The sequence below is a fragment of the Camelus bactrianus genome, chromosome 7 (genome assembly GCF_048773025.1).
Source record: "Camelus bactrianus isolate YW-2024 breed Bactrian camel chromosome 7, ASM4877302v1, whole genome shotgun sequence".
In the NCBI taxonomy this organism is placed as follows: domain Eukaryota; kingdom Metazoa; phylum Chordata; class Mammalia; order Artiodactyla; family Camelidae; genus Camelus; species Camelus bactrianus.
In genome coordinates, this window is record NC_133545.1 from 13,237,548 (window position 1) to 13,251,545 (window position 13,998).

The 13,998-nt window shown below is 35.2% G+C and overlaps 1 protein-coding gene across 3 annotated transcripts in view; it reads right to left on the reverse strand.

Annotated features, from left to right (window-relative positions):
- UBN2 (ubinuclein 2) overlaps positions 1-13,998 on the reverse strand; it is a 69,916-nt gene that overhangs the window by 44,225 nt on the left and 11,693 nt on the right. For all 3 annotated transcript variants that reach the window (XM_074366949.1, XM_010947480.3, XM_074366948.1), the window contains exons 3-7: positions 12,145-12,246; positions 7,907-8,044; positions 7,017-7,120; positions 4,819-5,308; positions 1,209-1,279 (exon numbers count right to left, since the gene is read on the reverse strand). In XM_074366949.1, the coding sequence (XP_074223050.1) occupies positions 1,209-1,279; positions 4,819-5,308; positions 7,017-7,120; positions 7,907-8,044; positions 12,145-12,246 (905 nt within the window). The remainder of the gene's footprint in view (positions 1-1,208; positions 1,280-4,818; positions 5,309-7,016; positions 7,121-7,906; positions 8,045-12,144; positions 12,247-13,998) is intronic.

The window sequence follows — 13,998 nt, forward strand, 5'->3', positions numbered from 1 at the left end:
TGTAATGAAAAAAGAAAATGAAAAAGTATATATATATATGTATACACACACACACACACACACACACACATACGTATACATGTATAGCTGAACCGCTATGCTGTACCCCGGAAACTAACACAGATTATAAACCAACTAGACTTCAATTAAGAAAAAAATAGGTACAAGAAATTTCTGTCTTCATACTAGTAGCATATTAGGTTATGTGTTTCATGAGGTGTCTTAAGTACTCCAGGAGAATGAGAGATTGCATTAATTAAAACAGTTATCAAAATGAACAAGCTAATCCATCCTTTCTATTTCATGAGAAACTACCTCCATTATATATTTAAAAGACAGGAACCATAGTATTGAAAACATTGCTTTGTTTCTTTGTATTTTGATGCTACTGAACCACCAGGCACACATTATATTCATCAGAGATGAATTAAAATTAGCTGCTTTCCCCGACTGCTTCTCTTCTGCCCAGTTCTAACTGCAGCCAATTATATACGCAATCTCTGGAATCAAGGTCAAAATTTATAAGCCAATAGATTTATAAACACAGCTTATTTGACCACAATCTTCGAGCCTGCAACTCATTAATATCAAATTCTACCTTAAGGGTGAAAATTACCACTAATTTAAATACAATTTATATTGTATAGCAGCCTTCACCCTTTCCTCTCCAATCTAACATCTGTCTTCTCCACACTGCCTCCATCCTACCCCAAAATGATTCTTCATTAAAGCATACCTTCCATTTGACTATAAATGTTGGTATGAATTACAATTAACCTCACTAGATACAATGAAATTAATTTCTCCTAAATCAGAATCAAAGTAGAAGGAAAATTACACCAAATTTAATATAAACATTCAGAGCTGTCCAAGAAAGATATTTTCATATAAGGTAACAAAAAATACATTTAAATCTAGGATAATATTCAACCTGCACAGCGGTCACTCGCTCTGGCAGCTATGATACTGCAACCTTTGATTCTCATAAGTGGCCCTGGAGAACCAACATATGATACACGCAGAAGCATAATTTTGCTAAGAAACGAAAGTTAATCACATATGCTGTGACGCCAAAACGGAAGAGAGAATGCATGAGACTAGCCAACCACTCAGCATCTATATTTCAAAGGTCTACTGTGTTTTTTAATGAATTCTTGAGGTTTAAATAATTTTTAAGGTTTTTTTAATCAAAGAAGAAAATTACTTACTCCAGAAGAATATTATTCATATCCTGTGTAAAGAATTTTTTCCTTCCTTCTTCATCAAAAAGTTTGGCAGCCTAAAGAAACATAAGGTTGTTAATATAATGCTTAATAAACACATTACTTGTTTCCATATCTAATTAGGAGAGAAAAAGCTCTGAGGGTGGGGCTATGATCTGTTCTACTTTGCATCCCAGCTAAGTACCTGGCAAGAGCAGGTAATCAAAGAATGTTGAAACAAAATTTACCATACGTAACATTCTTTCCTGTCATGTCTGTATTTAATTTTTCTGCATCTCCCTTAATTCAAAAAATTACACATACAAGACTTTTTAGTGCTATGGGTGTCTTGCATGTTCTGAGTATCTGTAAGGTCTGTTTATTAATTCTTGCTGTGATCTCCAAGAGAGAGCAGATGTCTCATTTTCTGCAGACATTATTGTCTAACATGTTTGATACTCTACATATTATACTCATTACCGTGTTTAACCCTCATAACAGCCAATGATATCGGTATTATAGCCTCCATTTTACAAACAAAGAACCTAAATCTTACAGAATTTACATGATACACTTCCAAATCACACAGCTAGTAAGCGGTGGATCCAGGACTTAAGACCAGAAGCTTCCTGACTTTAACAGGGCAACACTGTCACCCTGTACAAAGATACTGCTTACTGCAGCCAGTCTGGGTTCTACCTAATTACTAACAATGAAAAAACTGGCCAAGGTTATTGTCAATGGATAAACAACAATTAGTTCAATGAGGTTAAGAATGATATTTTTATCACCTTAACCAGTTGACCAGAAACAGAGTATGCAAACCAAGACACTGTACCGTATGCCAAATTTACTGGGGAAATCACAAAAGATCAAAAGATACAGTTTATCTAGAGATCCACAAGATGTAAAACATCCAGAGGCCTGATCCAATAATCTAAGCAAGCCATAGGTTGCCTCTGTCAAAGAGTAGTGACAATTTTATGTTGTTTGACAATTTCACATGCTGTAAATAGAAGAGGAAAATTTCAGAGATGTGCCTCAGAGCTTCTTAGAAGGATCAAGGCTGGGTGTGAGTAGTGGGCAGAAATATAGGAAGAAAGCCAGAATGAAAACTAAACTTCAAGAAACAGAATCCAAAGAAGAGGCTGAACAGTAGAAGAAGGTTACAAAGTGAGAAAAGAGCAACAAGAACAAAGTCCTTATCAGACAGACATGAGCATTTTAGGCAAGGATGAATTCTCATCTTGTGAAGAAAAAAATACCATCTCAAATTTCAAAGAGAAAATAAGGAGAATGCACAGATACTAGTAAGTGAAATGAATATTCTTATTGATCATTTCCTACTAAGGGGTTAGGAAGTAGCTGTTTTAATCCTGGCACGGCTACTACAGAGGTGAGTTTGTAGTGTATGAGATATGACAGCACGTTACAAGACAAACACACTCACTCCTGATCCCTTTTCTTTATTAAGTGAGAATGAATGGCAAGTAACACAGCAGACAGAGTGCAAGCTACAGAGCCTGACGTTCCTGCCTTTAAATCCTGACTCTGCATCAAGGCTCAGCCACTGAAAATTTATGTGGCCTTCGGCAATTCCCTCAACCTCTCTGAACCTTAGTTTCCTCATCTATTAAATGCAAGAACACTACCTCTCTCACATGAGGATTAGACTGCTGGAGGATTAGACTACACAGTCACACAGTATACTGAGCCCAGTCAGGGTGCTGTCTCCTGAATGGTAAATTCTGTCTTGTGAAATTGTGGGTCACAGGAGCATTGCAGTCAACACACAGTATAGGTTTTTGCTAAACATACAATGGCTATTATTATTAATTACATCATTAGTTTCTGGTGTACAGCATGGATGGACTTGGAGGGCATTACACTAAGTGAAATAAGTCAGATAGAGGAAGACAAATACTGTAAGATATCACTTACATGTGGAATCTGAAAAAATACAACTAGTGAATACGACAGAAAAGAAACAGACTCACAGATGTAGAGAAGGAACTAGTGGTTCCCAGTGGGGAGAGCAAAGGGAGAGGGGCAAGATGGAGGTGGAGGATTAAGAGGCACAAACTATCAGGTATAAAATAAGCTACAAGGATGTATTGTACAACACAGGGAATAAAGCTAGTATTTTATAATAACTATAAATGGAGTATAACCTTCAAAAATTGTGAATTACTATATTATATACCTATAACATATAATATTGCACATCAACTATATTTCAATTTTTAAAATATGATATAAAATAAATACACCTAAATAAAGTTTTTGAAAAAGAATCTTATGGGCAAACAAACAACACAGCATGGAAATCAAGTGAAAACTATGGTAAACACAAGTTACAACCTAAGAAACACTGGCAACGAGATACTTGGACACATTTCCCTAAGTCCTGCAATGATGAAGTATGTTAAAATAAGCAAAACTGTAAGAGAATAAGCCACGACCTCAGAAAAAATAATGAAGAACAAAAATTTTTTAAATAAGTTTGATAAATAAAATCCATAAATCAATTGTTAGAAAAATTAGATAAATCTCTCGCTCCTCTAAGCAGATATTTAAAATTTAGAAAGAGTTGAGAGAAATAAATACAATGTAGAGATCATTATTAAATTTAAAATGTGATGTAAATGGATTACTATAACCCTAGGAGAAAAAAGCAAGTTGTAGAATAATCCACTCATCACACTTCTATTAACAATTACTTTTAATAATAACATAGCATTTGCAAATGCATGGATTAAAATTCATAAAATAAGTATATTAACAGTAGTTACTTCTGCTGGGGGTGGGGAATGGCTGTTTATGGGAGATATTTCCCTAAATATAAAAATGTATGACTTTTATCATCAGGGGGGAAAAAAGAGGACTAAAATACGGCATGAGTTCAGACAAAAATGGTAAAGTAATTAAAATGGCGTTTTAAGCGAGGTTTGGAACATTTTAAGACAAAATAGTATCTCCCAGAGATTAAAGGGAGAAGTGTAATGACAAACCTGGATCTGCAGCTAAACAAAGATTATGAATCCAAGTCAACTGAGAGAGGAATCTATTGTGACATGCTAAAAACTCAACTCTTAAAAGTCTGTCTTAGAAGGAACACAATGTATGCTTACTAAAACTGCTAATTAGCTGGAAAGGACTAGTTGGTAAAATGAATTGTAGAATGACTAGTTGTCAACATAGTTTGGACAAAGTTTAGGCACACTTCTGCAGTGTTACTATTTGTTCCTGCCATCCCTCTATTTTCTTTACATGACTATGTAAACCAATAAAAATTGTATTTATGAAACCTTTGCAGAAAAAATATTTATAAAATGAAGTGAGATAATAAAAGAATCAACTGTGTCTATGTCCTAACTATAGTAATATATGTGTGTGTGTGTGTGTGTGTGTGTGTGTGTGTGTGTGTGTGTGTGTGTGTGTGTATATATATAATTTCTATTTAAAAGAAAAAGCCTGTGCATATAGCCAATGCTTAAAAAGATACAAAGCAAGTAAGTTATAAGGCTGTTAGGATTATACGTGATTATTTTTGTTTTAAAATAAGCATTTATCGTTATGTTTGTGCAGCAAATAACAAGAGAATTATCACACTTACTACACGGAGGTCTTCGATACGTTTTTCAAGAAGGACAGGTAGACCCTCTGGGAGTGTAGGCACCACCTTGGGCATAACCTGAGTGGCGTAGGTTGGCTGGGTGGCATTTCCATTCTCTCCCCCTGACTCAGAGAGGGGGCTACCATTAGAAGCAGCATCCAATAATCTGTCAAAGTCAAAATCGTCTAGCATCTCTAGGGCATTTTCAGCTTCCTGAAATAGTTCTTGTTCATTTGTGCTAACAAAAATGGGGAGGTCTGGATCAGCACTGTTCAGATTGAGGTCTGAGACATCATTTCCCAATGCTACAGCAGCAGAGGGGGGTTTATGCAGAGAGGAGGTTGGTAAGCTCACTGGGACTTTAGGGTTAGACTCCTTCTTTAATGCATCCTTCTCTTTTTGAAATTTTCGTATCATGGCAGCTAGAGAAAGAGAATCTTTGTAACGTTTCTTCTTTTTTTCAGATTTGTGTGAATTTAGAGCCACAACTCTGTGAAGAAAAAGGTGATCAGTTAGGTTATGTGTGATTTTAAAGGTTAAAAACTCCATGTAAATTAGGCAAAGAATTAAAATACTCATTTGATAGATGAGAAAGTAAGCTTGTTACTAAATTATACTTTTACAACAGCATCTTCATCATCACCTAGATTGTTACTTACGAAAGGCAGGTAGGTGATTGGCCATTAGGGTGAAGAAAACAAAATGAATAAAACCAACAGAAACAGAACTGATTAGGGGCCTGGTTTATTAAAGTATACGAAGTTCAACTTACTATTCTTTTTAGAACGTTCATTCCTTATCACATCTATAAAGTACTCACCGAAAGAATTAATGAAGTAAAGAAATGCACTTTTGCTGAAAACAGTTGATTACAAACAGAGAAGCCTACACAGTATACCTTCAAAGTGGTACCCCAGGTGGTCTGTGCTACATACAAACTGCCGAAGAAATGCAAAACCCTCTGTATCAACCTACAAGCCTTCATTCATCACCATGTCATCTATCCAGATCCTATTGTATCTGCTACCACCTTCTGATTATTTTTCACTTTCCATTCTAGGAACAGCCTTGTGAGACTGTAGGATAGATATGTGCAATTTTCAATGACAACTTTCTCCCTATGCAGACTATGAGGAAAGGGTGGTCTCAGTTTAGTTATCACTTTCTCTAAAGAATCTTTTCTAAACTCCATGGTTTATATGCTTCTATGTGCACTACAGAACCTAAAAGATTATTAGGACCTTGAAGGTAGGCCAATGTGTCATTTACTGTTATACATCCAAAACCCAGGCAGTGTCTGGTATACTTAGTAACTATTTGCTGAATAAGTTACAAATTTGAGAAAATGATAAATTCAATAAAAGGCATTACTTACAGTTTTTGTTCCTAAAAACGGGTGTACTTATAAATAATGAGCATTTAAAACAACTGTTAGTAATATTTTCTTTCTTACTTTTAATAATAACATAGCATTTAGTAATTCAGAGGTCACTATAATCTCCTGCTTAGGAGGGGATAAATACTTTCTGGACATTGATAGCCCAAAATTCAGATGCACCTCCCCTGCTAAGGAGGGGAGGAAAATCCAGCCTCTCACAAGTTCCTTAGTTCTACAAAAAAAGCCATAGAGAACTTGGGGCATTTGATAGTTTTATGACTGCAAGGTACAAACATTTTATTCTTATGACTTAATGAGGTTTCTGAGAAATTCTATTTGGTTTTTAGAGGCTACATCATTACCTAAAGTCACAAGCATTCAGAATAGCTAAATAAAATCAATGAATTTTTTTTAATATAAAACCACCATAAATCATTCATACAAAGACTATAGCCAATTCTCAATCCCCAGGCATCTAAGCTCAGTTTTAATACAAAAAGATTAGAACAACGTGTTCAATGTTTAAACTAACTTTTCAAACTAGTTCTTGTTGGTATAATGTTGTAATGAGCAAAATACTTAATGAACAAATCTGTAAACCTAATCTAAAACACCCTGAGTCTCTAAGATGACTTCTACTTGTTAATAAACATAGTATTATTAAAATATAAATTAGCAGGTCACTGACATTTATAAATACTATATTACATTAGAGGCAGCTAAGCTGAATTAATTAATGCTGAACATATCTTTCTAATAGGAGAGCTTGTCATGCTATGACACTCATCCCCATCCCCTTATTCTGTTTAATTTCACATACCCCAGTTGTTTGGGTACTTTTTTCCTTGGCTTCTTCTCCTTTTCCCCTTCCTCTTTCCGTTTCCGCTTCTTCATCTCAATATCATCTTCTTTTATTTTGGGAATCTACAAAATAATAAAAGAAAGCATCACTTACCTAAGCATTACTGCTTTATTCTCTGATGTTGTCAATCCAGCATCCAGGGCAAGTGGTTTTTCTCAAATTTCAGGATGCATAAGAATTGCTTATTTTTAATAGGCAGGTTCTTTGGGTCTATGAGAACTCCCACCCTTGGTTTTGATTCAGTTATTTGGGTTAGAGCCTTTTAATATGAATTTTTTACAAACATTTTGGTGATTCTGGTACAAGTAGGTCTTCGGTTCACAATTCAAGAAACATTTATCTAGGGGGGAGGGTATAGTTCAAGTGTCATAGAGTGCTTGCTTAGCATGCACAAGGTCCTGGGTTCAATCCCCAGTCTTCCTCTAAAAATAAATAAACCTAATTACCTCCTCCCCGCTTCCCACTGCTGAAAAAAAGAAACACTTATCCAAGGACATTCTATTTATTTCCTAAATATAATATATATATTCTATAAAATTTGCCTTCCATCTTAGGAAAAGTCACGGCTATACCAGAGTCTTAACCTACACAAGAACCTCAGCCTTGTCCAGAAACAGTAGATTATGGAGAGAGAAGTTTTAAAAGAAAATATTCTATTATGATATAAACAAATTTCCCCATAGCTACATGACTTAACTTAAAGCATGTAATTAACTATAAATTCATTAAACAATGGTTAGCATTTTACTTTTCCTTATATTCACAGCTATAATGCACAAGTAAAGTTCAAAAAATATATCCTTTTAATTGAATGCTCTCATTACTGTTGCAATGTTGGATAAACTCACTTTGGGTGGCTTGTGCTTTTGGTTGTCTGTAATGTCTTCCTCTTCAGTATCTGAAGCTTGGCGAAACTGGAGAGTGCCAGTATTGATATAAAAGCCTCCATATTTTGTTGTTAGAGAAGCAGGAACTAATTCATCATACTAGATTAAAAAAAAGGTTTCAGATATATCCTATTATCTTTGATTTTATAAATATGTCAAAGAAATTCAATCACCATAGCAGCATCTTCCTTAAATCCTAACTGCAAAACTAACTGCAATGAGGATGACTGTGAATAAATTTAGAAAAAGCTAGTATCTGGAATAGAAATGAGCCCTGATCATTCAGTATTTATTAAGAAAGGAACTTCTGGAATACTGAACAAATTCTAAATATATCATCTGCTGAGAAAAATTGAAGGATCACTGCTATTTTTAACAACAAATGACTCTGAGGAGAAACTGAAACAAGTTAAAACAAATGACTGAATGTCCAGACAACGAAGAAACTTCATTTCTTATGATATTGGTATATAATTTTATTCATAAAGAGATTATAAAAAATAAAAAGTTATTTCTTCTACTTTAATTCTAAGCTTTAAAGTGGGGAATATTTTTTAAATGTATAAATATTTTTTAAATGTATAAAAGTAAAATAGCATATATCTGTTTTAAAGGGAAGTAGAAAAAGAGCTGCCCGGTTGATAGAACAGAGAAACGAGATTATACTGTATATAGCACAAGGAAATATATACAAGATTCTGTGGTAGCTCACAGCGAAAAAAAATGTGACAATGAATATATGTATGTTCATGTATAACTGAACAATTGTGCTCTAAACTGGAATTTGATACAACATTGTAAAATGACTATAACTCAATAAAAAAAATGTTAGGAAAAAAAAAAAAAGAACTGCCCAGCTGAGTAAGCATACACGGAGAGCCCAAAATGAGCCAGGTACTTTGCTTCAAATAAGAGACTCAAATTATCTAATAAAACTGAAGATCTGGGGTCTCCTCATTTTATAAGTGAAAACCAAATTCACAGGGGTTAAGAACCTTGCCAGAGTGCTGTCTCCCAACTCATCCACTATACCAAGCAGCTTCTCACACAGGAAACACTCACTCATCACCAGGTTACCAGACAGTGTGGATGTGCTCAACGTCTGTCCTCTTCTGCACTATTCTGCTGAACTTTCCCTATCAGAACACTTTTCAGGAGAACAAACTCTTTACGCATATTTAATTTAGCCTTTTAATTACAATGTATTAAGAGGCAATGCGGCACTGAACTTGAGAATCAGAAGGCCTGGATTTATTAGATCCTTTGCCAACAACTAGCTATTGTGACCCAGAGCAAATCACTTAACATCAAAAGTTTGGGGTTGTAAAACAGGAACAATATTCCTTACTTCACAAAGTTCTAGTGAAATTTAAGAGATAACTTAATAAAAGTGTTACTCATGCCTGGTATTATGACTTCTTAATAACAAAGAAAAACATTTTCTTTCAGGCTTCTAAAACTTGGCAGCATTAAGTGTTAGACTGAAAATAATCTTCAAAAGCATTTATTTTCAGGTGTTTATAGTAATAAGTAGTACACAACTCTGAAAATTAATTAGAACCAGATTTTTTCACTCTCTATCAAATAATATACCAACAGTGAAAACCCACTGGCAATGCAATCAATTAAAAACAACAACAACAAAAACAGAACATTTGGTTGGCTCGTAAGTGTTTTATGTCTGAGGGGAGGGTACAGCTCAGTGGTAGAATGTGTGCCTAGCATGCATGATGTCCTGGGTTCAAACGCTAGTATTGCCACTAAAAAATTAAATAAATAAATAAACCTAAATACCCCCCCACCAAAAACAAAACAAAAATAATAATAAATAAAATAAAATAAAAATAAAGTGATGTTATTAAAAAAAAAGGAAGAAAAAGAAGACATAAAATAAATTAATTAAATTTTTAAAAAGAAATTTTTAAAAAATTACATGTCTTAGGTCTGATTTATCTCTCATAAGAATCAAATAATTTAAGGACAATGATACAAAATTATTTGGCAAGTCAATAAACAACCTATGTTTTAATTCAATTTCTTCTTATAAAGCAGGGGCCTACCTTATCCTGTGTCAGTAATTAATTGTATAACATACACAACAATTTATACTTTCAAAACTTATCCTTATTTATTAAATTAGTGGCTTTCAAATTTTCTTCACCACAACCCAAATGGAAAATACATATCAAAACCCAGCGCATGCACGCACGCACGCACGCACGCATACACACACACAATAAAAGTTGCATAATGTGCCAGAGGTTTACTGCAACAGCTCCTATTCTATTCTATTTCATTTTCTTTAGAAGTGCTGGCCACAGTCTCTGAAGTGATACACAATCCAATTATGGGTTGCAAAAGTCAGTTTGAAAAACACTTCATTCATATATTCTGAATGCTGCAAAGGAAAATAATAAAAATGCTATTTATGAAAGGCTACATACTACATGATTCCAACTATATGACATTCTGGAAAAGGCCAAACTATGGAGACAATAAAAAGATTAGTGGTTGCTAGGTGTTAGGGATGGATGAACAGGCAGAGCACAGATTATTTTAGGGCAGTAAAACCATTCTGCATGATCGTATAAGGGTGGAGACATATCATTACACATTTGTCAAAACCCACGGAATGTACAACACACCAAAAATGAACCCCAAGGTAAATTATGGACTTTGGGTGATGTGTCAATGTAGGTTCTTCGACTGTAACCAGTAAACTACTCTGGTGGGAGAATGCTGCAAATAGGGGAAGATGAGCATGTTGTGAGGGCAGGGAGGACATGGGAATCTGTACCTTCCACTCAATTTTGCTGTGAACCTAAAACTGCTCTAAAAAAATTAAGTTTATTAATTTTTCAAAAAATGCTATTTGTGTAAGCCTGAGTACGTGCAATGTCCATTTATACATGGCTGAGTTCCCTCCTGGGTTATTTAGAATTCAGTCTACTTTACATATAATGTTAACACTAGTACTAATGCTTTATGCTTGAGTCTCAGACTACATAATTCTGCTGGGCAAGCCAGTCATAACAGACACAACTTGGTGATGCTAAAATGAAAGACTAGTTCCTAGTACACAGCAAATCAGAAACCAAGTGCAGTCTAGAATTGAGGACTCTGGACTTGAGTTCCAAATCAAGGTCAAGACTCTTGAAAACATTCCACTCCCTAATCTACAAAAAGGCTGACAACCTTTTTGGTAACAGGAAGTCCTCTCTACTGCAAAGGGCACTATCAACATTTTCCTTCTTTAGGCTACCTAGTATGGTAAAGTAGTTTATGTCAGGACACACCAAAATAATACAAGAGTATGACAGGGTATCCAGTACGCCTCATACTGGAAGTCCTTCCTCTCATTCTCTGCCCACTGTACGCCTTGTCATCATCTACACAACCAAGCAGTGTAGTAGCAGGAAAAAGATGTTACTGATTTGTGGGTAGTATAACAGCCACCTCAGTGTCACTTTCTGTGTATCTTAATTACTGAACACTGCAGAGGATATCATAATCCCAGGGTTTAGATTACTCTAGTACACTATGAAGAATGTAAGAACATATACCTTACCTATCCCCAAACATGACATGCCCTCATTTATTTGCTATGTGATCAATGGACTGCTGTATTTCTTAAATGCTCTCCCGAATTCCTCCTCCTCTTATAAGAGAAAGAGGATTCCAGAGGAAAAGTCGCAGAGCTTGATCAAAACGGACTGTGATAAAAGCTGGCATTCAATTACCACCACTATAGTAAATCTTGGCAGCAATAAAAAAAATTAAGTACATTGTCAAGTCATGTGCCAGATTAACTTCAACCCAGTAGCTCTAATCTTCAAGATCACATGGTTCTCATCTGGAAGTCATTTCAAAATATACCTGCCCAAATTTGGGAATATATCAATAAGAATTCAAGATGTAAATACCCTTTAATGAATAAATCCCACTTCTAGAAATTTATCCTACTCATGTATTTGCACTCGATAATTACCTTACATCCACATTCACTCTAGTACACAGAGATGAATGTCTGCAGATGCTCAATTATTTTTAAGCACATAAAACTGGAAACAATTTAGACATGTATCAATAGGGCATTAGTTAGTAAAAAACATTTACTGCAATATTTAATTACTTTATCCTTGAATTCTACTAGCCAAATAAACAAAGAATTGCTGCTATATTAAAGATACATTACTCACAGCCTCTGAGTTATCAATAAATGGATCTGTCTCGTCATAGCCAAAGCCTATATCAATTAAATCTTGTAGCCGATCTTTCCGGTGTTTATGGGGTTTCCCACCCTGCAAAGAACAGATATGTTAGACTGATTCAGTACTTGTGCTGTCTCCATAAAATTAAAAAATACCTCTCAGAAGAATTTCCAAGTAATTTCTGTAGATAATCCCCCTCAGGAGGTTGCATTTAAGCCCCCTCACACCTTGAATGTAAGAGTACAGTATGTCAAGGAGGGGACAAAGTAACTTTACAGAGAAAAACCTGGCCAACATTACCCAGCCAGGTGATCAAGGTCAACATCAACAGCCATAAGTCATCTTGAGAGCATGCACCCCTGACACGACGCAACACAGATGACACTTTACCTTTGTGTGGTCTCCCTCTCAAAGCCTGTAACCTCAGTTACAGGTCAACCATGAGAAAAACATCATGACCAACTAAACCACGAGAAAAACATCAGACAAACTAAACTGAGGTATGTTCTACAAATAACTGACCAGTATTCCCCAAAGCTGTTAAGATGATCAAAAACAAGAAAAATCTGAAAAACTGTTATAGTCTAGATGAGCCTAAGGAGACATAATAACTAAATGTGATGTGGTTTCCCAGATGGGACCCAGGAACTGAAAAAGGACATTAGGGGGAAACTAGCAAAATGTGAATAAAATGTGGAGTTTAATTAATAGTAATGTACCAATGTTGATTCGTTAGTTGTAACAAATCTACTACACAAACATAAGATGTTACAGGAGAGAGTGAGTAAGACTAGATTGAAGCTCTTTGTATTATCTTTGCAACTTTTCTGTAAGTCTACACTCTTAAAATTATTTTTTTAATGTCAGAATTATTTATACACATAGACATATAGGAAAATAAAAATGAATGCATGCAAAAACTGGTAAAATCTGATTAAGGTCTGCAGTCTAGCTGATTGTATTGTGCCAATGTCAATTTCCCAGTATGGATAACTGTAGTTAAATAAGCTATCACCACTGAGAGAAACCAGGTGATCTGGTACAAGGGGCCTCTCTATACTTGCAACTTCTTGAGTCTATATTCTTTTGAAACTAAAAAAAAAATTTCTTAAGTAAAACTATACCGAAACAAACAAATAAAAGAACCATTAGTATGGATTCCATTATTCATGTCATACTTTATGGAGCCTTTCAATGCTGACTGATTACAGTATAAAGAACTCATCCTATCTCAGGTATAAAATATTACACGTATTCTAAAGCTTGTTATAAGCAGTCTAAGTGAGAAGGAGGGCCAATATTACTGCGGCACTACTAAAACAAGTACTTAGTTCAGTCTCCAGGACTCATTTCAGACATCCAAATTTAATCACGCAAATTCAACTCTCCTTTCTAAGCATCTTTCTAATACCTTCTCCATCTCTGACTTTTGTGTTGCAGGAATGGTACAGGAGTTGGGGAAAAGGATGCTCAGAAAGAGGAAAGAAAACAACCAGTTCTAGGATCCTGCCTGCCCGCATGCTACCACTGAGCTAGAGTGAGTCCTACAGAAAGCACAAGCTGCAAGACACGACGCTCTCCGTCTGTTCAATTCCCACCGTGCATGCCCCTCAATGCAAAGTGTGACTGGTTCTAAACAGTGAAAGATGGCTGAGTTTTGTGCAACATGGCCCTTAAACGAAAGCAAATTGCTTCATCTTTATTTCCACGTAAAGAAACAGTGATCTTTTCCAGTGTTCAAGGGAAAAAACAATTATGCTGGACTTCCTAAGAAATGTCTTCAACATGGTACCATCCCTTTCTAAGTAATCTGAAAAGGGAATTCTGACTAAATTCTATATT